At 44.6% G+C, this 26,636-nt stretch overlaps 1 protein-coding gene across 2 annotated transcripts in view; it reads right to left on the bottom strand.

Moving 5' to 3' along the window:
- The window catches only part of col9a1c (collagen, type IX, alpha 1c), a 34,740-nt gene that overhangs the window by 7,101 nt on the left and 1,003 nt on the right, over positions 1-26,636 (bottom strand). Inside the window, exons 2-29 of one of the 2 annotated variants that reach the window (XM_077006083.1) lie at positions 24,255-24,337; positions 22,792-22,863; positions 21,887-22,016; positions 17,106-17,502; positions 16,657-16,737; positions 15,939-15,956; positions 14,870-14,962; positions 13,788-13,823; positions 12,789-12,860; positions 12,532-12,576; positions 12,290-12,325; positions 12,126-12,149; positions 11,938-11,991; positions 11,657-11,728; positions 10,108-10,149; positions 9,374-9,430; positions 6,927-6,980; positions 6,748-6,801; positions 6,575-6,628; positions 5,213-5,266; positions 4,698-4,751; positions 4,340-4,393; positions 4,149-4,202; positions 3,033-3,086; positions 1,301-1,345; positions 990-1,043; positions 688-741; positions 285-338 (exon numbers count right to left, since the gene is read on the bottom strand). In XM_077006083.1, coding sequence (XP_076862198.1) covers positions 285-338; positions 688-741; positions 990-1,043; positions 1,301-1,345; positions 3,033-3,086; positions 4,149-4,202; positions 4,340-4,393; positions 4,698-4,751; positions 5,213-5,266; positions 6,575-6,628; positions 6,748-6,801; positions 6,927-6,980; positions 9,374-9,430; positions 10,108-10,149; positions 11,657-11,728; positions 11,938-11,991; positions 12,126-12,149; positions 12,290-12,325; positions 12,532-12,576; positions 12,789-12,860; positions 13,788-13,823; positions 14,870-14,962; positions 15,939-15,956; positions 16,657-16,737; positions 17,106-17,502; positions 21,887-22,016; positions 22,792-22,863; positions 24,255-24,337 — 1,951 coding nt within the window. The remainder of the gene's footprint in view (positions 1-284; positions 339-687; positions 742-989; positions 1,044-1,300; positions 1,346-3,032; positions 3,087-4,148; positions 4,203-4,339; positions 4,394-4,697; positions 4,752-5,212; positions 5,267-6,574; positions 6,629-6,747; positions 6,802-6,926; positions 6,981-9,373; positions 9,431-10,107; positions 10,150-11,656; positions 11,729-11,937; positions 11,992-12,125; positions 12,150-12,289; positions 12,326-12,531; positions 12,577-12,788; positions 12,861-13,787; positions 13,824-14,869; positions 14,963-15,938; positions 15,957-16,656; positions 16,738-17,105; positions 17,503-21,886; positions 22,017-22,791; positions 22,864-24,254; positions 24,338-26,636) is intronic. The other variant, XM_077006085.1, reaches the window with a different exon arrangement.

The following is a 26,636-nucleotide window of genomic DNA, read 5'->3' as shown; positions in this document are numbered from 1 at the left end:
GGGCTAGAGATGTTGGGGCTAGCGATGCTGGGGCTAGAGATGCTGGGGCTAGCGATGTTGGGGCTAGCGATGTTGGGGCTAGAGATGTTGGGGCTAGCGATGTTGGGGCTAGCAATGCTGGGGCTAGCGATGCTGGGGCTAGAGATGTTGGGGCTAGCGATGTTGGGGCTAGCGATGTTGGTGTTCTAACAACATGGGGCCCAGAGCAGAAAAAGGCCCTCATTCAACCCTGAGAGGATGACAGTTTTCACCATTAAAGTGGTGATGTGTGTTTTTAAACTCACTGGGATTCCTTGAGGCCCCACTGCACCGATGGGCCCCTGCTTTCCAGTCTCTCCCTGGAAAAGCCATCACAGTCAAAATGGCCACGGATATCCAAAAACAAATCAAATAATCATATATTGATTGGTTATTGCAAAGATTGAAAGAAAGAACCTTAATGACAAATATGTTTATTTTTAATCATAGTTACTACCATTACATACAAATATGAATATGGTTATATGTTAGACTACCACCATCAGGGTACACTGTAATAATACACAATCTCCACTAGATGGAGGCAATTACTTAAACCATGTTTATCAGAAATCATGCAAACATATTGCTTGTCATACCATCAACAGAAATGAGAATGCAAAACAAACTCTCAGGTAATGTGGTGGAGGGTGCTGAAGGTTTACATACCGTGACACCTTTGGGCCCCGGACGGCCATCAGCCCCAGAGACACCCGGCTCCCCCTGTAAGAATGGCCACCAATTCAGTCACTTTCACCATATGCAACAAATTCAGTCACTTTCACCATATACAAATGTTAACTTTTAAAATCTTTTATCTTTTTATTTTATATTTTTACAGTGGCGATTTTAGACCAGGAATTAAAAGGAATTAAAACCTATTTTGTTATTTAGTGAGAAAACTGCAAATTTATTTTTTAGGTCTAAAATAGTTATTTGAAATAAGTATAAGGCAGCTTAATTCTACTTACTGGTTTACCAGGAGGACCAGTTGGACCAACAGGACCTTCTTCTCCAGTGTCACCCTGTAACACACACACACACACACACACACACACACACACACACACACACACACACACACACACACACACACACACACACACACACACACACACACACACACACACTCCATTAATGCAAGTACATATGACATCTGACGGTAAAGATAAGAATTAAGATGACATACTGAATCCGTAATTTAGATGTTGAATTACATACTCAATTGATGTTATACCTACTTACAGATTATACAATGAATTCATAATAGCAAAATTCTCACTTTCAGACCAGCAACTCCCACTGGGCCTTGTTTTCCTGGCAAACCCTGACATTTGGATAGAAGACAAACATGAGTCTCATTCATTTCAGATGGGTGCCTCCCTCATTCATTAAAGAGAGAATTTATCTTCACATTTGTAGCTTTTCAACCATTACTGGACCATCACACAATCAATCAATTAGCTGATTAGACAGATGGACAAACAGCCGCACACAAACGTTTACGGGTCCTTCAATCCCAGCAGCATCAGGGTTCTCTCTACTGTAGAGACAGTTCCAGACACAAGGATGAGCTAAAACCCATGAGCAGTGACTTCCACTGCAACCCATGATCAGGAGGAATGGGTATACTGGGTACACTGAGAGGCAGTTGGAGATCCATACCACACACACACCTTCACACACACACACACACACACACACACACACACACACACACACACACACACACACACACACACACACACACACACACACACACACACACACACTCTCAGACACATACTCTCACACACACACTCACACACACACACACTCTCATACACACACCCATGATCAGGAGGAATGGGTACACTGGGTACACTGGGTACACTGGGAGGGAGTTGATCCATGCACACAGTGTAGGTCAGGTCTAGGTCTAGGTCTAGGTCAGGGGTGCTCATTACGTCGATCGCGATCGACCGGTCGATCGCGAAAGAAGTGTCGGTCGATCGCGAAGGAACGTGCATAGATCTCGTCACATAAAATAGTAGTAGATGAATCGCACATCTGCAGTGACGGTTGTATTTGGATTGACATTCACGGTAGCCAATCTGCAATCCACTCAACATATTACGTTCGCCACCCCCCCCCCCCCCGCTCAACAAATTACGTTCGCCCGCCACCCCGGTAGATCTTTCTGACTCGGTCATCTTATAAGTAGCTCGCAAGCCGAAAACTTGTGGGCACCCCTGGTCTAGGTGGTCTAGGTGGCTTTACCCAGAAATACAAGAGCCCACTGAAGTCAAACTTCCTAATGTAAGCACTGGGGTTCTTTTGCCTGCAAGCAGCAGAGTTTCAATGTGTTGTGAAAGAGTGAAGCTGATGTCAGTCTGCCTGTGAGGGGCGGGGTTTAAATTCTCAGTGAAAGAATGAAGCTGATGTCAGTCTGCCTGTGAGGGGCGGGGTTTAAATTCTCAGTGAAAGAATGAAGCTGATGTCAGTCTGCCTGTGAGGGGCAGGGTTTAAATTCTCAGTGAAAGCGTGAATGCTGGTGTCAGTCTGTCTCTGAGGGGTGGGGTCTAAATTCTCAGTAAAAGAATGACGCTGATGTCAGTCTGCCTGTGAGGGGCGGGGTTTAAGATCATGTAGCCATGAACAGGTTCACAAAAAAATTGATCCACAAAGTCATCAGTTCTCTCTGAGGCAAAATAATTTTTTAGATGCATGCATGGCTGTAAAAAATGTCTGATTATCTGAATGTCTGATTCAATCATTGATCTTGATCAAATGATGAACTGTGTTGCAAATCCCATGTGTGGCGTAATCAGGCATTTGCAAATATGGGATTCACATATTTGACTTTCTGTCATGATTGTTTTTGGTTGTTCAAGGATTAATTTTGCAATATAAATGAACACGAACACACACACACACACACACACACACACACACACACACACACACACACACACACACACACACACACACACACACACACACACACACACACACACACATTGTAATACACTTACTGGGATTCCCACAATGCCTCTGATGCCACTTGCTCCGGGCAGGCCTGGTTCCCCCTGGTACAGACACAGAACATGTTGTTACCAGCCCTGATCAGAACATGGTGTATAATAGTGTTACCAGCCCTGATCAGAACATGGTGTATAATAGTGTTACCAGCCCTGATCAGAACATGGTGTATAATAGTGTTACCAGCCCTGATTAGAACATGGTGTATAATAGTGTTATCAGCCCTGATCAGAACATGGTGTATAATAGTGTTATCAGCCCTGATCAGAACATGGTGTATAATAGTGTTACCAGCCCTGATTAGAACATGGTGTATAATAGTGTTATCAGCCCTGATCAGAACATGGTGTATAATAGTGTTACCATCCCTGATCAGAACATGGTGTATAATAGTGTTATCAGCCCTGATCAGAACATGGTGTATAATAGTGTTACCTGTCTTGATCAGAACATGGTGTATAATAGTGTTATCAGCCCTGATCAGAACATGGTGTATAATAGTGTTACCAGCCCTGATCAGAACATGGTGTATAATAGTGTTACCAGCCCTGATCAGAACATGGTGTGTAATAGTGTTACCAGCCCTGATCAGAACATGGTGTATAATAGTGTTACCAGTCTTGATCAGAACATGGTGTATAATACTGTTACCAGTCTTGATCAGAACATTGTGTATAATAGTGTTATCAGCCCTGATCAGAACATGGTGTATAATAGTGTTACCAGTCTTGATCAGAACATGGTGTATAATAGTGTTATCAGCCCTGATCAGAACATGGTGTATAATAGTGTTACCTGTCTTGATCAGAACATGGTGTATAATAGTGTTATCAGCCCTGATCAGAACATGGTGTATAATAGTGTTACCAGTCTTGATCAGAACATGGTGTATAATAGTGTTATCAGCCCTGATCAGAACATGGTGTATAATAGTGTTACCAGCCCTGATCAGAACATGGTGTATAATAGTGTTACCAGCCCTGATCAGAACATGGTGTGTAATAGTGTTACCAGCCCTGATCAGAACATCCACAACTGTACTATACTAATTCATTGACGTTGCATGAAAATGTGATGACGTAGGAAATGTGTGAAACAGAAGCACATGCCTTATCTCCTGGAATGCCAGGTGTCCCATCATCCCCACCTTTCCCTCGTTCACCCTACAAATAACATATCATCATCACCATCATCATCATCACCATCATCATCATCACTATCACCATCACCATCACCACCAATGTTCTAATTTCTAACCAAAATATTATATATTATTTCTATATGTCATATGTAGACTCACATGATCTCCCTTGGCACCTGTAAGTCCTGTGGGGCCCTGCAGGCCAGGTGCTCCCTGAAATAAAAACACTGCCACTAAGTAATAACATTACAACACAACACCAACCGCTCCTGTTCACCTTTCAGGTGTGCTACCTATAAGACAGCTTGTATCTTTAAAACGATTCATTCATAATGTACATATCTTACCTAATTTTGCATAAATATGTGTTTATAGTATATATATATATATATATATATATATATATATATATATATATATATATATATATATACATGCAGTATATATTGTATTTGTAGATATTTATCATGACTGAACATGTATGACAGGTGCACACAGGCAGGACAGGAGTGCTTACATCATCACCCTTAAGACCGGGAGGTCCATCACGGCCTCTAATACCTTCAACACCCTATAACACACACGTACACACATATACGCACACACTGAAGATTGACATTTTTAAATGACAGGGGCAAAGGTTCACATATTTTGTTATAAGATGTGATTGAGACTGAGTAAGTAAGTCTGAGATCCGAGTCACACTGACCACAAACAACATCTGACCCTTTACAAAACACCACATCTGACCCCTTACAAAAGAGCACATCTGACCCTTTACAAAACACCTCATCTGACCCTTTACAAAACACCACATCTGACCCTTTACAAAACACCACGTCTGACCTGTTACAAAACACCACATCTGACCCTTTATAAAACACCACATCTGACCCTTTATGAAAGCTACTGTGCATTACTAAAGGTCACGATACCACGCGAGCTCGGAACTTCCTGCCCCGCGGTCCTGTCCACGCAGTGAGTACACGTGAGCTGAAGAATGGACGTGGTATGTTGGTGCTGATGTTTTACCGGCGCTCCTGGGGGTCCAGTGGGTCCGGGGAGGCCGTTAAAACCTGGAGGACCCTGCAGGGGGAAGGACCAGACACCTCATTAGTCACATTCAGAAACCACCATCAGGGTCCCTCTCCACGACATGGACGTTTACAACACACGCAGCCTCTAAAAAACTATCAGCATTGTGGATGTTCCCACACATCCCTCACACAAACTCTTCTCTCTCCGACCATCTAGGACGAAGGTCTGGTGCACTCAGACCCTCCTCACTCCCAGAATGTGTGACCCTTTCTTCCAAAATTCCATCAGACTCCTCAACTCCAAAAAACAGAATAATTTAAGAATACTATGTTTTTTAATTAATACTGGCTGTCATAACATAACATTGTTGTTAAACTGACACTATATGGCAGATCCTTTGAACATGCGCTCAGTGGTCCGTTCATTGTGTACCTAAATAGAGCTGAAATGACGATACAAAGCCTCTTGACTTGCCTTGTTGTTCATATAAAAAGAATCCAAATCAGAGTTTTGATTCTGATTCTAAAACCAAATATAAAACCAAACCAGGTTTCCCAGTGGTTGGGATTCAGGGTGAGTCCTGGCTGTCAGATACGCTGTTTCCACTGACTCTGCCTCCTCCTCCAAGGGGCTTGTGAAGAAGGTTGTGTTCACGGTTGTGTTCACGGTCGTGTTCACAGTGTGCTATTCCATAATTACAATGGATCTTACTGATCTTAGCCATGATTACAATTGATCCTACAGTTCTAGCCATGATTATAACTGATCTTAGCCATGGATTACAGCGGATCTTTGCATTTTGTCTAACTGCACAGACCTTAGAGAACATGATTAAAAGACATGTTCATAAGTCTAATTGAATAGAGCAAACACACACACACACACACACACACACACACACACACACACACACACACACACACACACACACACACACGCACACACACACACACACACACACACACACTCGTTTTCTGTGGATTAAAGCCTCTCTCATCTTTCCTGCTGTGTAATCTGCTTTATAATATTTGCATAATTTCACTATGCACAGTATCAGCAAACGCAGCCGTAACCCCTTTGACCTTCACAGAACTCTACAACCCTCTGCTGGTCCTGATGCTCACACCTTACTGGACAGTGTGTACTGTAGATTACTGCTGTAAGGTGTTTTTACCATGAGACACATTCTCCATCCTGCCTGCAGTGTTAATGTAAAAGTGAAGCTAATGCAATAGAAGTGCTAACGCTGCTACTTCAGGGATCTGAAGTCCAGTTAGCATCCCCCCTCATCCAAACACATTCTCATTACCATTCATTCACTGTAGGGCTCATCAGCATTCTCCCTTTAACTCTTACCCGATCTCCTTTATCACCATGCTCCCCCGGGGGTCCCATGGGCCCTCTCTGACCCTACAGGGGTCAAAGGTAAATGGGACAGAGCAGTGTGTTACATAGTGGAACACCCTGAGCTGTAAGATAACATTTGAAAGATAGCGCTGAAGTGTCCGTCACGAACAGTTCATCCTTACATCCTCTCCTGGACGCCCCCGAGATCCTGCCTCTCCCATGACCCCTCTGTCTCCCTTTGAACCAAAAATAACAACAATGAATATGCATGAGAACATCAGAAAAGGCCGTCTCTCTTTTTTCTCGAAACCTCGCCTCCAGCTCTGGCTGTACCGAGGTGTTTGGGGCATGTGTTGTTTACCTTGTCGCCGGGGGCGCCTGGTAGGCCGTCGTTGCCGGGGAGACCTCGGTGTCCCTGCAAGGATGCCCGGGAAAGAGTTCAAGCCCAAAACAAACACCACACGATGTTCTGAGAGAAGCAGACTTGGGCTGTGTGCTAGGACAGAGGCCTGACAGATGGTCTGTTATAGAGCCAACGCACATTTCCACAGACATAGGGCACATATATAAACCATAATAAACCTGAACCACGACACAACGAGGACAGCTCGGTTATGGTGAGACGTGTGTGTATACATTTGTACATGTAATAATATAATGGCAAATTAAATATTGCTTTGCATAAAAATATTTTTGAAGTAGCCATTTAAAAAAGCAATACAAAACAAAAGTCTCCAGAATCCAGAAAAGTGCAGAATCCAATGGCACACATCCATTTTCAGACTGACATGCATTCATTAAGTATGTGCACAGAAATATAATTCAGAAATTCAGCTTTGTAACTCAGCATAAAAGTCACAGTAGCTCTGACGTTATAGACCAAAATATCAACTTTAATTTCAGGCCATTTCCATGGATGCTGAGTGACCCACAGAACAAGCCCCGCCCTTTTGCATGTAGTGCATTCAGAGCATGAGAAGTCATTGGACAGATTAACACTGGGTTTAGTGCTTAGCAGTTAATTTGCTGTCAGTGACTGCAACTCACTAACATAATCACGATCTTCTGTGCCGATGCTCTGTGAGTTCCTGCTTGTTCTGGGAGCTTCTGTCTCTTGGAATTTCATAGTCAGCAAGCTTCATTCTGAATGACAGAGAGCTCCAACACAGGGAACCTCCCCACAGAGCTCCAACACAGGGAACCTCCTCACAGAGCTCCAACACAGGGAACCTCCCCACAGAGCTCCAACACAGGGAACCTCCTCACAGAGCTCCAACACAGGGAACCTCCTCACAGAGCTCCAACACAGGGAACCTCCTCACAGAGCTCCAACACAGGGAACCTCCTCACAGAGCTCCAACATGGGGAACCTCATGGAGCCCTGATGGAGTCCTCATGAAGCCCTCATGGAGCCCTCATGGGACATGGTTGGCAAGATTAAAGATATCTTCTCTGGACTATGTAGTCAGGATTAATCTCTCGTTAAGTTTGTACTTTATGTCCTAAACATTATGCATAGTTATACATCATTACATCAAAACACTTCATTATCAAAATATTTTAGGATAATATTAGTGTGAGGTACGGTAGTAAATGAAGACACAATAGCTCAAATCTAGCCATGGCTTTTACTGTTTCATTCTATTAAGGCCCTCCAGGAAAGGAAAGAGCTAGTGTAGTTCATTTAGTGCCTCTGGACCAGATTAAAGGAGCATTGATCTAGTGTGAGCAATAACACCTCATACAGCACTGGCCCACACAGCAAATACCTCCAGCATTAAAGTCAAGTCTACAGTTTTCATGGATGGATTTATTGCAATTGCGGCTGTTAAGAGAGCAGTTTAAAAATGTAGTCCTAATACAATTCGGTATCACTAAGCTAATTGTACTAATTAATTACAACTACTACAACTGTCACGGCTGGAGGATGCAGGAGGCGGTGAGCATCTTGCATGTCAATTCCTGCATGAATATGGCAGGAACTGGAATCTGCTTTAATGTAACGAACCATGATGCACAGAAGGTGTGAGGCTGACCTGATGGTTAAAGCCCAACCACTGCAGGAAGGTGTGGCCCACATTACAGTGTGGTCCAGAGTGGAGTGTGGGTTACAGTACAGTGTGGGCTACAGTGGAGTGTGGGCTACAGTGGACTGTGGGCTGTAGTACAGTGTGGGCTACAGTACAGTGTGGACTACAGTGGAATGTGGGCTACAGTACAGTGTGGGCTACAGAGGAGTGTGGGCTACAGTGGACTGTGGGCTACAGTACAGTGTGGGCTACAGTGGAGTGTGGGCTACAGTGGACTGTGGGCTGTAGTACAGTGTGGGCTACAGTACAGTGTGGACTACAGTGGAATGTGGGCTACAGTACAGTGTGGGCTACAGAGGAGTGTGGGCTACAGTGGACTGTGGGCTACAGTACAGTGTGGGCTACAGTGGAGTGTGGGCTACAGTACAGTGTGGGCTACAGTGGACTGTGGGCTACAGTGGAGTGTGGGCTACAGTGGACTGTGGGCTACAGTGCAGTGTGGACTACAGTGGAATGTGGGCTACAGTACAGTGTGGGCTACAGAGGAGTGTGGGCTACAGTGGACTGTGGGCTACAGTACAGTGTGGGCTACAGTGGAGTGTGGGCTACAGTGGAGTGTGGGCTACAGTACAGTGTGGGCTACAGTGGAGTGTGGGCTACAGTACAGTGTGGGCTACAGTGGACTGTGAGCTACAGTACAGTGTGGGCTACGGTACAGTGTGGGCTACAGTGGAGTGTGGGCTACAGTGTATATCCCTCCTCCACTCTGATCTCCTACCTTTATGCCTGGAAGGCCTGGAAGTCCCTGGGGTCCAGCTGGACACGTTGTCTGACACTGATAACACACACACACACACACACACACACACACACACACACACACACACACACACACACACACACACACACACACACACACACACACACACAAACAAACACAAACTAACATCAGTTGCATTCAGGTACATTCTGCTGAGCTAAAGGTAATACTAGCAAACACTAGAGAAATGTTATCACATTCACACGGCACCGAGCACAAGCACAAACTCAAACTTCCACCATCAGCATTAGGAGGCCAGCAACAGCACTCATCAGTGTGAAATAGACTGATCTAGGGTTAGTTTTTATAGTGCACAGTTTGGCAGAACAAACATTAGCACTGATCCTGAATCAGCACTAGCGCTCTGAGCCACTGTGTGCATACAGACCTGAAACAGAACCTGCAGCTTAAACTCTGGACTTCAGAGTTAAATGTGTAAATTAGAGTTTTATATACTTCTTATACCAAATACGTCTTATTGATGTTTTAATTTGATCTGGTTTAGGCTTTGATACATAATTGTCATGCATGCGGTCAGAATGCAGCACATGTGAACCATTCTGTAAGATTTCACTGATACTTCATTAACTCATGCAGGATGGGAAGAGAGTGGTGGATGTTGTGCAGGTTCCTGAGGTTCAGGTTTGTAGGCCAGTGATGAGGAGAGAGGGGCTGAGAGCCTGAACACTCACACTCTCACCGCTGCCTTCAGAAGTCCCCACACCTGCAGAGCCCTACAAACACAGCACAGTTACAGCAGGAGCTTCAACACACACGCACGCACACACACACACGCACGCACACACACACATGCGCCCACGCATGCACGCCCACGCACGCACGCACGCACACACGCACGCACACACACACACACACACACACACACACACACACACACACACTCCTTTACACTACTCACACTACTCAGCCTTTGGCTACAATTAAGCTTCAATATGCAAATAAATACATGCATTCATACATTAATACATATATAAATAAATGCATATATAAAAATAAATAATAAAAACATATATTTACACACACACACACACACACACACACACACACACACACACACACACACACACACACACACACACACTCGTCCAACTTTGCCTTTAGCTACAATTAAGACCCTCTCAGATTTCAGATGTGCGCGGAGCAGGAGACTCAGCCTGACTCTGCATTTCTGCACCAGCTTCCCTTCATCTGAAACAGCGAGGGAGACGCACCTGTGATCCGACTAATGAATCAACAGGGATTCTGGGAAGAAGCAGTACACACTCTCTCTCTCACAGAAAACAGCATCTATGAAAATGCACCCTAACTGTTCAAAACACAGGTGTGTACTGCTCATGACTGGTCAGGGTTGACTACAACCTCTTCTGGTGAGGCAGGATATGAGGACACAGAGCAGCTCCCCATAGAGCAGCTCCCCACAGAGCTCCAACATCTTCATTTACACTTTAGGGCATTTAGCAGACGCTCTTATCCAGAGTGACTTATCCAGAGTGACTTATCCAGAGCAACTTACAAAGTGCACATTAATGATCACTAGGGGGCTGTGGTACCCAAGCCCAGTGCCAGGGAGCACTTGAGGTTAAGTGCCTGGCACAAGGGCACTTCAGTCATGGCCTAGGGCCTGGGAATCAAACCCACAGCCCTCATGTCACAAGACTGGTTCCCACAAGACCGGTTCCCAGCAACTAACAGTTATGAGTGAATACAATTTCAACTGAGGATTAAGGGCCTCGTTCAGGGGCCCAAAAGTGGCAGTTTGGCAGGGGTTAGTCTTGAACTGGCAACCTGCCTTTTACTAGTCAAGAACCTTAATCAGTGAGCTCCCATTTCCCCAACACAGTGCAACTTCTCACAGAGTGCCAACACAGGGCAGAATCTCTCTCCACAGAGCTAAAAAAAACTGCTCAACTCCATCCCCCTCCTCCAGTCCACTAACGTCTGCTGGTGATGAACTAATGACTTTAATCAGACAGAATCAGACCATGCATACAGGGAAAGACTGGATCCATGGGGGTGGGGGGGGGTGTCGTAAAGTATAGCACACACACTCTTAGTCAACCCAGGCCATCCTCAGAGTCCTCCTTTTCAAACACCTCCTCCTTTCATGCCTGATGTAGAAGAACCATTAACACCTTACACAAAGACAGAGTGTCCTGAGATCTGAGAAGAGCCCAAGGTTCATGAAACAGCAGCAGTGCAAGACATGCTGAATATGCTTACTGGTGGGCCAGGAGGTCCTGGTAGTCCCGGAGGTCCTGGAAGTCCACTGGCTCCTCTTGCCCCAGGGGGACCCTGTCAGAATGGCCAAACAAATCCAGAAAAACAAACAAAAAAACATTGGAGTTTGGATTTGAGTAATCAGATGGCTCGGTATCAGAACTCCTAGAGGGACATGTCCTAGAGGGACATCCACTTGTTATTTTGTTTAAGCTGGTGTTTTGTTTAAGCTGATGTTTTCTTTGAGCTGATGTCTCATTTGAGCGTTGGACCAAGAAACCAACCTCTGGTCCAATGTTACCCTCGTCTCCTGGAGTACCAGGTTTCCCTGGAGGTCCCTGAGAAAACAACCAAGAGACATCCACAGAGACAGATTAGCAGGCAGATAAATACATGTAGAGATGAACAAAATTACTCAAAAGAGCAAGCTGATAAAGAACTACACATGTGAGAGAAGAACACAGCAACATACAGGTGGTCCAACAGTCTCCGCACCCTGGACAGAAGAAAGACAAGCTCCATTACATCAATGGTAGGACTACTCAGATGATGAATGTTTTTTTTCTCTCCATCCATCTACCCATCCATCCATCCATCCATCCATCTATCTATCCAGGAAGGTCTAAACAAACTTACCGGGGGACCAGCCGGCCCTGGGAAGCCTGGAAGTCCCTTTATTCCAAACACACGTAAGTCACATTAGGAAAATCTCCACATACACACCACAAAATGTTATCAGGTTACTTTAAAAGTGAATATTGATAGTAATGCACTGTCATGCAATCTGCTATATGTGCTTTAATTATGACAACAAAGAAGGGTTTTAAAGATGAGAAAAGATGAGTGATTTTAGAGATGAGAGATTTTAGAGGTCTTACTCTCTCGCCCACAGCCCCTCGAGGGCCCATTGGTCCCATAGGTCCCTGTATGGGGATGAGTGGCACCACAGTGATTACAACCAGTGCATGCGCACATGTCAGCTATCAGTGACTTGCAGCTAATAGCAGTAGGCATTTAAACTATCATGTAATATATGCACACACAAAGGCACCCATGCACACACACACACACAGGCCCATAGCCACAGGGCTGTAGTGTTGTCTGTATGGGCCACTCATGGCACCTGAGTACTTACAGGTGCCCCTGGAAGACCTGGAAGTCCTCTCTGGCCTGGTAGGCCAATCTCACCCTGGTCACCTTTACTGCCCTACACACACACACACACACACACACACACACACACACACACACACACACACACACACACACAGTATACAGCTTTATCACAGTGCACAATGCAAAATCAATTAGAGCCACTCTCCTTGTCTCAGTGGTGTGGCCAGCCCTGGGCAGGCAGGACTACAACCCCAGCTGAGCTGGCTGCAACATGGGCCTCTTCATGCTGAGAACTGGGTTTGGTCTGCAGCGGGCTTCATGCCCACATCCCGATCAGAACGGGAGAGGAGGCGAAGCCAGAGAAGTAGAACAACTCTCATTCTTATTCTAATTCTGATTCTGCTCCTATAAATAGAAGCTTGAGCAGGCAAGCAGCACCAGTTATTGCAGCACAATGGTCTGGCTGCTTCACTAATTTTGACCGACCAATCACGATCAAAGCCTGGTTTCTGCATATTTACGAACCCCTATGCTGAAACGCCCTGACAGTGGAGATTCTCCTCCAGTAGAGAGTGGTTTTCAATAAAGACACTCAGTATTCTATGACCTCGCATCACTGATGTTCAGTACCCATGAACTGTTAAGCCCTGTGTGCTGCTCATGCAGGGAGTCCATGGCACATTTCAGCATATCTCTGCGGTTTTCCCTCAGTCCTATTCCACAGAGATCACTCAATAGCACTGCAATTTCATCCAAAAATTAATTGATGTTAGGCCTGGACTCTTGCTTTCCCTTACATTATTACTTAACAGTGCATGTTACAATTCAAATTAATTAGTTAAGAACTCCTAGACGGTTTCTACATACCCCTAAACGGTTTCTACATACCAATTTACTCTAGAAAGATCACCGACATTCAGAAGAGGGAGATGCAATGAGGTTTTATAGTGGCACCATGGTCATGAATCCTTTCACTTTTAAAACATCTCCAGGTGTTTAAATACATTGTCTTACTCACAGATGGACCAGGAGTGCCAGGGCTGCCTGGGAGACCCTACAAGAAAACAAACAAACAAACAACATGGTGTGAAGGTCTGCCACTGTGAGTCAGAGAGACCAGACCTGTGTGGAGTAGGAGTCCAGTCACTAATGAACAGACTCTACGGTGCAGAGCCGAGAACGTCTAACAAGGGCACTTGGGAAAACTGACAAGGAGGTGAAATATCTTCCTCTGCCTCGGTACCTCCCATTGGTGATCGGGATAATGAGACCAGGGCAAAAAGCTGAAACTGTGGTGCTATAAACAGCACATAATTGCCTTTTTAGAGGGGACAGAGAAGGTAGAATAGGTCGTGTTGGATGAGAACACAGTACAGCGTTCTCAGGGTTAGAATCTCTGCCTACATGAAGCAGTGACATCACTGACATTGAGAAAATTTATGATAGGCTATCACTGAATCTATGCAAACTGCCAACACACTGCTCTGTTTTATAAGGAGTCTGGTTATTTTTAGAAGTTATCTTGTGAAAATGTGAAAACCTCCCGTTCAGGTGCTTTGATAGACACAGGGAATTAATTGACATTATGAACTAATTAATACATTAATTAACACGCTTCTTAAATGCATACAATAGACTGCTGTCATTGGGATGAAGGGTAATAACCTCCTCCGACCACTAGGGTGCCATCAGGCCATTTAGCTCTCAACATATCAGCTACGCTCTTCGTTACAATATATCACTTTATATCAACAAAACAGAAATAAAAGTTAAACCAGATTTTCATCATCTGCACAAAACATCTGGTGCAAAAATATTAAACTTATATTAAACTTAAAGGGAAGATTGTATTTTATTTTATGTGTCTTTGATCAGAGCTTCGGTGGTGGATGAGTGTGATATTCCCGGACGTGTATTTCATGAGTCATGATGGCGGCATAGTGAAACTGCATTTGTGTGCTTGAAACCTGGCCTCCTTCACCGCTAATGGGACAGAAACATACGTGTGTAAGAACATGTCCAGAAGTTTGTGATAAACCCTGCCTTTAAATTGGGTAGCAGAGAAAAAAATATATAACTGAGAATAAATAAAACTCCTACGTCTCTCCCGTCACGTCCATCTTCTCCTGACGGGCCCTGAGGCCCGGTGGGCCCTTGAGGGCCCGCTGGCCCCGGGACGGGTTTTGGGTCCGGCTAAGGATGAGAGAAGCAGCAGGAAAATCAGTATGAGCCACGACCACGAGAGGGCAGTGATCTGTTCTTCAAAAGGATGACAAAGCAGATAATGGGGAGAACTGATGAACTCTGCACAACTCTGCACCACAGAGGTCTGGTGGAGCTTAGATACACTAGCACTTCCCATCCCATAATACACCTCAGGCTCTTCTCAGTCAAAATGAAGATGACCTAAAGATCCGATGGATCTTCATGCTGTGCACTGTTTTTATATCTGAAAGGTCAGTCCTCAGAGGGTCACATGCCCCTGTGTCACTTGGTCCTGCTCGAAGAGAACAGGAGGCTTAACGGGTCTGTAAATCAAATTCGCCCATCATCAATATAAATCTACAGTGCTAATGCAGAAGTCTGTACAATTATCTATGCTAAAGAGCAGCGTGGTCTGCAGTTTTCCTACATATCTGCTCGGAAACACGCTTCTTCATGAATAACTCTAAATCAATAGCTGTATAATCTGTTCGGTAAGCTCGTAAGGGCCAGTCTGGATGGGATGACCTGTGACATAATGGCAAATAAAGCCCCTCCTCTCTGGAAGTGTGACTGAGGCGTTTTGCTTGCTTGTGCAATTTCTGCAAATGCTATAAAAGCACTCCTTGCATTGGAATATATCAGCCGTTTGGGGAGAAAAAGAGAATCAATTCAAACTGATTAACAATCCCTCTGGATATCGCCTTGAGCTTTTAGCTATCAGTCTTCTGCTGAAAGCTAAAAGCGCTTGCTAATGAAAATAAAGCATTTTGGGGAAAAAGGACAATAAAGATTGTTGATATGGTGCTGGATTAAATCTGCTACTTTCTTAACATGTCATAGTCTGATGATTGGTGAACAGTAAGCACAGCAGAAAGCAACAAGGTCAATTAAGCGACAAAAGCACCGGAGTAGATTATTCGCTTAAAAAAAGAAAACAAACATGAATGAAAGAGAAATCAAATACCTCAGCATTGGCAAACATCTGAAGATGTGAGGAGAGAGAATAAGAAATAATTTGTAGAGTTAGTAAAAAATGCCACCTCCACCTCACCAGAAGAATCAGAGAAAAGAACACATGTTCAAAACAATGGCAGTGATTGGTCAGCGTCTAAAGCAGAAACATAACCATGGTTACAATGGCTAGGACAGCCTCTAGGAACTAGCACAGTTAGCAATTGCTAACGTTAAAGCTTGAAATGAGCAGTAATTATGATGGTCATATGCAAAAATCTTCAGAGATTACTTTGGTCATACATTGCATGTTAATGAAGAAAATTATTCATTTATGAATAATAATAGTGATTAGTTAACATTTCCTATTTCTAGTTCTGGAATGGTTCCTAATCTTAGCTGTGGAGAATGTGTGCACTGTATCAATATTTTCACAATTGTAGCACATGAGTTTTCACTAATTAATTTTCAGACCAGCCTTTCAAAACTTTCATTTGCTTAACTGAGTGTTAGGCAGATAAATCATTAGACTGTTTCATTCATCTTACACTGAACAACTTTTATCATTGCTATAAATACAGATTGTGCTATGGTTTACAGGCCCGGGACTTTTAAAAATCAATTTATGGATGAACATATGGAAATTAGCCTGTAGGTCTACAAATAAAATGCGAGTTACTTTGATAGACATCTGCTGGAGCCAATAGAAATGCAACAGATGGCGCGATTACCTCGGTCTGAGGAAGCTCGGTGCAGCTCTCCCTCTGAGCTCTCTTTGGGTCGCAGTGAATCAGCATCCACTGCAGCTCAAACTAGGGTCACAAAACAGCAACAGTAAGTTGACCTTTAACCTTTAACCATATAACTGAAATCTGACACTGGACATCTGTGAATTGGTACATGTGTCAATGGACAATAAGGGTTATGATAATGTCAATGTTAATGACAATGTCAACGACAATAAAATAAATCCTGTCAAAGTTTGAAATATGAAAAGTCACACATTACGAAATTGGTGATGCGCTATAGCTCAACCATGCTAACAAGCCCTGAAATCTCTGGCAGAAGCGGATAATTAGCTTTACAGTACCAATGCTAACTTTGCCTTATTGATTTTCAATCATCTTAACAGCATAAATGTTTGAGCTGAGTCATAGTTGCTCCAGGCATTAGTTCCTACCACCACAGACGTGTTTGGGTCGGCATCCAGTCTCCCGATTAGAGTGTCTCCGTCGGTGCTGACGTAGCCTTTGTTTTTGATGGGCTTCTGGTCGACAGGCTGGCAGTCGACATACAGTGTCACCAGCTCATTCTCCACGCCGATCATCACTTTATGCCACTTGGTGTTGAAGAGCACAGAGAGGCCTTGGAAGGTGACGGTCTGCAGGTCCCCGTCCATGGTGGTGAGGAAGAACTCCAGAGCCTGCTGGTCTCCGTTCAGACGCATGCCAGCCTGCTTGGCGCCGTCCTCGTCCATGACCTGCCACAGGTTCCACACCTTGTTCACTGTGTTCTTGATCATGCGGAACGTGGTCATGAAGGAGAACTCCTCCGGGAAGCCCCTCGGGAAGTTCAGCCTTGGGAGTTGACACCAGAGATGAATGTTAAAGAAGTAGCACTGTAAAATGCCAGAATTACTAATTGGAGTAGGTACCTACATGGGGTTGGGACCTGATCAGGCTAGGGGACTAATCAACATAGGGAACTAATCAGGCTAGATGACTAATCAAAGTAGGGAACAAATCAAGCTATGAGAATAATCAAGTTAGGGGACTAATTGGGTGACTAATTGGGTGAGGGGACCATTTCAGTTGTGCATGTCCAGCCATTGAGAATAAATTCATCTTGCAGCCAACAAATGCAGTATTTTCGTAATAAGAATATTTATGCATGTGGCTTGTAACCTAATCTCTGATGTGCTGAAATCATTGATGAATCATTGCACTTTCTCCACAAGGGGGAGCTCTTCAGTAAAGGGCACTATGTGTGGCACGTCAGTCTGTCTAGCTGAATAATTAAATCGACATGATGCAGTGGATTTATTTAAATGCCAGGATAACTAATCCTGACATGAAGAAACTGACCAGTCTGTGGAACTGACAGCCTTGCAGACGTAAACTTACAAAGTAAAGATCCAGTCTGCATCAACTCTTAGAATTAGAATCTGAATCAGGTTTTAAAGGCCATATATGTTCATACCATGAAGGAATTTGTCTTTAGTTACACAGAGTCTTGCAACAATCGCAGGCATGGACTCACAACAGCAGGTACACACACACTCACACCAACAGATACACACACACTCACACCAGCAGGTACACACACTCACACCAGCAGGTTCACATACACTCACATGAATACACACATTCACACCAGCAGATACACACACACTCACGTGAATACACACATTCACACCACAGGTACGGATACACTCACATGAATACACACACTGCGCACACTGTACACAGCTGACTGAGGAAGCCCCTATACCAACATGTGCAATCACAGCTAGATGTTTGTTTCTGTGTTAACAATGTGGTTACTGTTGCCATCAAGCTATGTCAGAGAGCTATCAATTTTCATAATAGTGAAATAGTGAATATATAATGTGCTCACACACACACATACACACACACACATACACTGTACTTCCACATGCACGCACATAAACACACACGTGTGGCCACACAGACAATCACACATACTCAAATCACAAACTGACACACATATACACACACAAACACACACACACCCAAAGGCTGGTAATTTCATTACTGGCCCTGATCACGAGAAATGAGGAACTGTCCCTTGATTACAAAGAGCTTCTTCTCTGCTCCAACACCTGAAGCTCCGCCTATCCCGCCTTCTCCTCCCACCCCAGCTAAACTCAGCAAAGGGAGATGAATCAAAACCCACAGGGTTTTAATCTTCAAAGCCTTGTGTCTCTGTATTGGGAAGATCATATTATCCACTGTTCAATCACCATCATTTCAAAGGAAGCTTTCATTGGGTCTTACAGACTTCAGGGAGCAGGGAGGGGAGACGAGGTTGAGGGGGAGACACCCCAGCGTCTCAGAGCGACAGGCAGTCTCACAACACGCCCGTGGTGTCTGCAGGTGGTGTATTTATAGACGGGGCCCTAGCCAGCTTCTTTAGAGGCTCGTAAATGGATCAAGGTGAAGTGATAAAAACAGTGTTTCCTGTTGGCTAATAAAATAAACGAAGGCCAGCCTCAGGAGTCTCGTCACAGAGCCACTGATGCTAACGGACTTTCCACTGAGGTTTCACTCTCCCTCTTTCTCTGTCTCTCTCTGTATCTCTCTCTCTGTCAATCTCTCTCCTCTCTTTTTTCTCCCTCTCTCTCTCTCTCTCTCTCACTCTATCTCTCTCTCTCCCTCTCTCTCTCTCTCTCTCTCTCTCTCTCCCTCCCTCTCTTTAACTCTCTCCCAAAGGAGATGTAAACAGCTGGACTGGCAGTAACACTTCAAAGCTAAGGGAGGCTCACTGGCTTTCTGCCTTTTAATGGCTTGACAGAGACAGTTTTGTAGTTACTCTCATCTCAGCATGTCTTGCCATATCAATGTATTCCCTGCCAAGACCTGTCACCTATGGATCTAGAGGTTTGAAGACCTCATTTCATCAGAGCACGTCTCCAAACAGGCCACAACACACACACACACACACACACACACACACACACACACACACACACACACACACACACACACACACACAAACACATTTCATTATGCATGCAGACACTCCAGAGCTTAGCTTCCTTCTCCAGTATGCCTGGCTTACTGCAAGATGATCTTGTGCAGGACGTTGTACAGAGAATTTGGGGTTATTAGCAGAGGCCATCCATTCTACGGTGCCATGCACACTACGGGTGGCCCTCTTGAGCCCTGAATAAGTTCAGCTGAGCCTGAATGTTGGTTTTTGAGCACCGTTCAAGACTTCAACATGAATGAGAGATTACAATCTGATCAATATCTATCTCTCTGTCTGTCTGTCTCTCTGTCTGTATGTCGATATAGCATGCATTTCCAAAGTGCATGCACAGCTTAAGAAATAGCTGACCATGTCCTGTTTCCTGTTTACATGTCAGTTATATTGCTTCACACTGCTTTCTTGCTCACACACACACAGTTTAAACTATGACTTTGACTAAGATGGACTCTTGGAAAACGAGACCCTTATACTCACAGCAGCACTTGGCTTAGTTCAGCTCAGATGAACGACAGTTTAACTAAAGTAAAGCAAATAAACAAACAAAACCAAAAAGTAAGCTACAGTCAGAACCAGAACTGTTTAGAACCAGAACCATTCCAGCTCACCCTGTTTTGGTCATTAACCTGAACTGATTCTCTTATCATCATTTAATGTGGACATAATTATGCTATTTAAGCATCAGAAACGATTTTCCCTGAACAGACTAAGTCTGTGCAGTTTGTCACCTCCGCAGGGTCTGCCTTGTGTTAGATAAGTTTGGATGTGGGTGCATGTGTGTGCATGTGTTTCTGTGTGTTTCTCTCTCTATCTGTTTGTGTGTGTGTGTGTGTGTGTGTGTGTGTGTGTGTGTGTGTGGGTGTGTGTGTGTGTGGGGGGGGGGGGGTTGGTTTTAATTGGCAGGCCCATTGCAGAAGCTACAGCTAACATCTTAGTATAGCCTGTAATCATGTAACACCTGTAACCAAAAAAGGCAGGCATTTCTCAGTTATCAGGGAATGTTTATGTTAGAATATCCTTAAAAGTCAAGTACAGGTGTACACACACACACACACACACACACACACACACACACACACACACACACACACACACACACACACACACACACACTCACACACACTTTTCTATCAGAAAAATGGTAGGGTTAACTCATTTAACTTAACTAGAATGGCAAAAATGAGACTATATTCTTTAGTATTAAAACTAGTCTTAGACCCTGCAGTGTTGTATGGACACAATGTCGTCCAGGTGTCTTTCAGGACATGGACCCTATGAGGGATTATGGATTGTGAACCCTGGGTGTTACTGTGTTAATCAGAGACAGTGTTATCTGAGACTACTGTATTTCTAATTTGAGTATCTTTCCTAAGGCAGTGTCTTACCTGATACACTCTTACCTAAGGCAGTGTCTTACCTGAGACACTCTTACTTAAGGCAGTCTCCTACCTGAGACACTCTTACCTAAGGCAGTGTCTTACCTGAGACACTCTTACTTAAGGCAGTCTCCTACCTGAGACACTCTTACCTAAGGCAGTGTCTTACCTGAGACACTCTTACTTAAGGCAGTCTCCTACCTGAGACACTCTTACCTAAGGCAGTGTCTTACCTGAGACACTCTTACCTAAGGCAGTGTCTTACCTGAGACACTCTTACTTAAGGCAGTCTCCTACCTGAGACACTCTTACCTAAGGCAGTGTCTTACCCGAGACACTCTTACTTAAGGCAGTCTCCTACCTGAGACACTCTTACCTAAGGCAGTGTCTTACCTGAGACACTCTTACTTAAGGCAGTCTCCTACCTGAGACACTCTTAACTAAGGCAGTGTCTTACCTGAGACACTCTTACCTAAGGCAGTCTCCTACCTGAGACACTCTTACCTAAGGCAGTGTCTTACCTGAGACACTCTTACTTAAGGCAGTCTCCTACCTGAGACACTCTTACCTAAGGCAGTGTCTTACCTGAGACACTCTTACTTAAGGCAGTCTCCTACCTGAGACACTCTTACCTAAGGCAGTGTCTTACCTGAGACACTCTTACTTAAGGCAGTCTCCTACCTGAGACACTCTTACCTAAGGCAGTGTCTTACCTGAGACACTCTTACTTAAGGCAGTCTCCTACCTGAGACACTCTTACCTAAGGCAGTGTCTTACCTGAGACACTCTTACTTAAGGCAGTCTCCTACCTGAGACACTCTTACCTAAGGCAGTGTCTTACCTGAAACACTCTTACCTGGTTGGGATCTGGAAGTTTGCCTCCCTGTCGAGCCGGTAGGCCACCTGGGTAGGAGTGGAACCATCTACTTTTCTGACTCCTTTACGAGGAATCACATCCAACTGGAACTGTGTAATCAGGTCAAAGCCTGTGACATATACAGACATAGGGTTGCATTACCATACACACACACACACACACACACACACACACACACACACACACACACACACACACACACACACACAGAAATTTACACACTACACTTTTTTGCACAAGGCGCTCCACTGCTTCGAGAACACCACTGTGTTACGAGACCTTTCATTAGCTTTAACAAACGCGACTCGTACAGATGCCCACGTTGCTTGCGGAGCAGTTATGCTCAGAACGTTTCTGTTGTCCAGGGTTTTTGGAATTTCGGTTCCCAGATGGTTCCAATAAAATTCTGCTTACACTTTTTCCACGTAACACACTGCTGAACACGTGAGAGCGATTTGTGGTAAAACCCCCTTCATGTGCGTTCTGCAAAACCGCAGTAGCAGCAACCAATTAAGATCTTGCTGAGCGCACAGTGTTCCTGCTGCAGACGCTGGCCGGAGTGGAGCGTTTCATTACACTCTTGTAGGACACAGCCAATCAGGACAGCCTATTACTTCTGTCAAATAAAACGTTGAATGCTGGAACACTTAGACTGCTGATGACAAAATGTTTGTTTGTTATTAAACTGTTATTAAAATCATTTAGTTGAATATAAGTTCTGAATAGCTTCTTGGTAAACATAGCTTTTTAGATACAATTTCAGATGTCTCCAGTGAACTGATCCTGATCTCTCTAAACGCAGTGAAATGGTGTGTACAGAACCCAGCAAGCCCACACCTCAAATGTCAGGGCAGAGGAACGTGTCACCAACTCCTTACTTTTACCTGGAAGGTCATCTTGTCCATTTCTCATGGTGGGGCACACAGTGTCACCGTCTAATCTGTTGAGATCCAGTTCTGGAGAAAGGAACAGAGAGATCAGGAAAGAGCACGTGAAGTGCCACTCTGTTGGGTCACATGACTGTGGATTACGCTTGGGTCATTCCCAAACACTTGGGTCGTTCCCAAACGCTCAGGTCATTCCCAAATGCTCAGGTCATTCCCAAATGCTCAGGTCGTTCCCAAACGCTCGGGTCATTCCCAAATGCTCGGGTCATTCCCAAACACTCGGGTCACTCCCAGACGCTAAGGTCGTTCCCAAACGCTCAGGTTGTTCCCAAACACTCGGGTTGTTCCCAAACTACGTTTACCATCATAGTACCAGCTGGCATTATTACAAAGACATTTTTCTTGATTTAAACTATGCCACTTAAACACGTGATCATATGTAGCAATATAATGATCATGTTATGGTTAAACGATGCCTTTATCAGGGATGAGCTGCTCTAGGCCTGGAGGGTCATTAGTTACTGGCTGCTGTGAGCTGCAGCGTGACTGTGCGTGAGTGGTCTGGGAAGGTCGGCCATGACAGCCTGTTCCCTCCACATGACTGTGTCAGCTCACAGAGGGACAAACATTGAGAGGACGACCAGAAGGCAGGCAGGGAGCTGCTCTTCCTCAGAGCCCTGGAGGAAACAGCAGCGGTAGCCACACTGATGAACATCACTACCATATGTGCGGGTTCACGTGTGTGTGTGTGTGTGTGTGTGTGTGTGTGTGTGTGTGTGTGTGTGTGTGTGTGTGTGTGTGTGTGTGTGTATGTGTGTCAGTAAATTTCCAAAGTGCTGAGAGTGAAATTACGACCAGATTGTTTTTTGCAAGCCTGTGGCAGGCCCACACACTGCCATCAGACCACAAAACGAGCACGCACACACACACACACACACACACACACACACACACACACACACACACACACACACACACACACACACACACACACACACACACACACAGACACACACACACACACACACGCACACACACACACACAGAGTTGTGGGACTGGTCCTGCTGAAGTGTGATTGTGAGGGAGATGATCAGTTGTGATCAGTCCTGCACAGGGCTATATCTGTTCTGCAGGTTCATCCCCATTACAGTCAATGAGCATCAGCCCAGTGTCCCTCCGTCCTCATTTAGAAGCACAGTGAGCCTGAGTGTTGACCTCTAACAACGTGGTATCTACTAGGTCTAATGTAAAAGTTATCAACACACTACTTATTAATGATATTTATGAATTATATATGTGTGTTTGCTTCTTGCTGATGGGCTCTTCGTCATGTGATCAGAACCTGACTGTCTCCAGGGTCTGTGGGTTTGGTTCTGGTATGGGTTATTGTGCCGAGATCCAGGCATCATGGATTACACGCACTGATATTGCATTGTGGGTGATTTGTGCAGTGTCTTACGTGCGTGTGCAGGGGCGTGCATCACCATGGTGACAGCCAGAAGGGTCAGACACCCCACCACTATCTGCGTCCAGGCCCATCTCCTAAGAGAAGGAGGGAGAGAGAGAGATATAGAGAAAGAGGACAGAGAGAAAGTGCAGAAAGAGAGAGAGATAGCCTCATATTAACTCAGATTCATTGCATCTTCTTAGGTGGAAATGTGTTGAAAGTTGGAGTGCCTCCTAGAAGAGGTCAGATGTTTGGGTTAGATGTTTGGGTGATGGCGGCTGCGTGTCCATATAAAAACCACATGGTCTTATCTGCCGATTCTCACTGAAACACCCAGAACAGCTCTTTGGGCTTCAGCCGCAGCTGTGTGGAAGAATTGCAGAGTTATTGTTGGTACCAGATAAGGCCGGGCTGAAGATCTGGCACATACAGATACAGAACAGAACATGTCACGAACAGGAAGAAAGCTGATGAGCAGGGAGAGAGATGGAAAACAACAGGGCAGTTCATAAGATAGCGATGCGATAAGAAGAAAGAAGGGAGGGGCTTATCCAGGAAGGAAAAAGGGAGGGGCTTATCCAGGAAGGAAGAAGGGAGGGGCTTATCCAGGAAGGAAAAAGGGAGGGGCTTATCCAGGAAGGAAAAAGGGAGGGGCTTATCCAGGAAGGAAGAAGGGAGGGGCTTATCCAGGAAGGAGGGACCAGTTTCCATAACACTGTCTCACTGACATCTTAGGAGCATCCTGTTGAGGTCTGTGTGCAGTTTGAGACAGATCTCACTTGGTCAGCATTGCAGAGGGTCAGAGACACTATGGACACGAGACCCTGCCCTCTCACATCCCCGCAGGAATGCGCCAGTCAATCCATTGATCCACCAATCACCCATCACTCCTGCCCTCCATGCCGCCGCCCACCCATCCATACCATCTACAATGACCTCCATTCTCCCCTCTTCATCTTCTATCCTCATCACTCCATTCATTCATTGTTGTATTCACACATCACTCCATTTGATTAATATTAAATCCACATATCACTCCATTCACTCATCAGTAAATCCACATATCAGACCCAGATGTAAACAAGGAAAGTGGATCATCTTTCAGTTACTTTCTGCAGCTGTGTGTGAATCATACAGGGTGTTCCAGTGAATTATATGTGTGCTATAACACGCACAGTTATATCTTCATGCAAGCCTATTTTAGAGCACACAGGTCTAACCTGTGCGGGTATGTGTTAGACTGTGTTCTGGCTGGATAAAATGAGACTGCAATTTCAAAGCAGTACTAGAACAGCAATCTCTCCAGCACCCTCCTATACACAGCAGTCACGCTCCTCTGTCACACACCCACTTTTCCATCTCATCTACTTTGTGATTCACACACACATGCTGTGATTCTCTCTCTCTCTCTCACTCTCTCTCTCTTCCTCCCTCTCTCTGACGTTACAGACAGGCAAAGGCTAGATTATCCATCCTTTGCTCTTGAAATGATGAACATAACAGTAATCCATGCAATGAGCACTATGGTCCAGCTCTTGACCAATCAGAGAACAGCACACCCTCAATACCATAACCCAGATCAAGAGAATACCCAATCAGAGAGCAGCACACCCTCTACACCATAACCCAGACCCAGAGAATACCCAATCAGAGAGCAGCACACCCCCAATACCATAACCCAGACCCAGAGAATACCCAATCAGAGAGCAGCACACCCCCAATAACATAACCCAGACCCAGAGAATACCCAATCAGAGAGCAGCACACCCTCAATATCATAACCCAGACCCAGAGAATACCCAATCAGAGAGCAGCACACCCTCAATATCATAACCCAGACCCAGAGAAGCACACACCTGAGTATCCATTCATTCAGCTATACAGTGACATTTGACATATAAGATACACATGCACACACACATGTAGAGCATTATGTTATGCAAATAAATCACTACAACATCTTACAACAGCATATAACAGCTTAATACAGTATAAAAGCTTTTTAAGTGAATGGATCATATTAATGCATTAGAAGAGCATTGTAATAAATGAATTATTACTTCTGATTATATGGCCTATATATATGACTTTATACAACTACTCACAGAACCTCGATTACTCCCACAGATGCAAAACATAAGCCCACCAGAAAACAGAGAATATATTTGAGTCATTGGAGATTACATAAGAATATTTAAATATGCTGGAGTTTACATAAGAAAACTAACAAAATTCTTGCATTCTTAGATAAAGTGAACGTCACAGAACTTCAGAAGTGACCTGACTCTGGAGCTGATTAAACATCTCCATATGCTATTATTCTCCACATACTGATGTACATAACACCCTGACACCGCCATCTCTTAACTAAACATACAAACACGTGTACAGATC

This window comes from Brachyhypopomus gauderio, chromosome 5, assembly GCF_052324685.1.
Source record: "Brachyhypopomus gauderio isolate BG-103 chromosome 5, BGAUD_0.2, whole genome shotgun sequence".
NCBI classification, from domain to species: Eukaryota; Metazoa; Chordata; class Actinopteri; order Gymnotiformes; family Hypopomidae; genus Brachyhypopomus; species Brachyhypopomus gauderio.
Note: the sequence above shows the minus strand (reverse complement) of the source record. Positions and strands in the feature narration are given on the sequence as shown.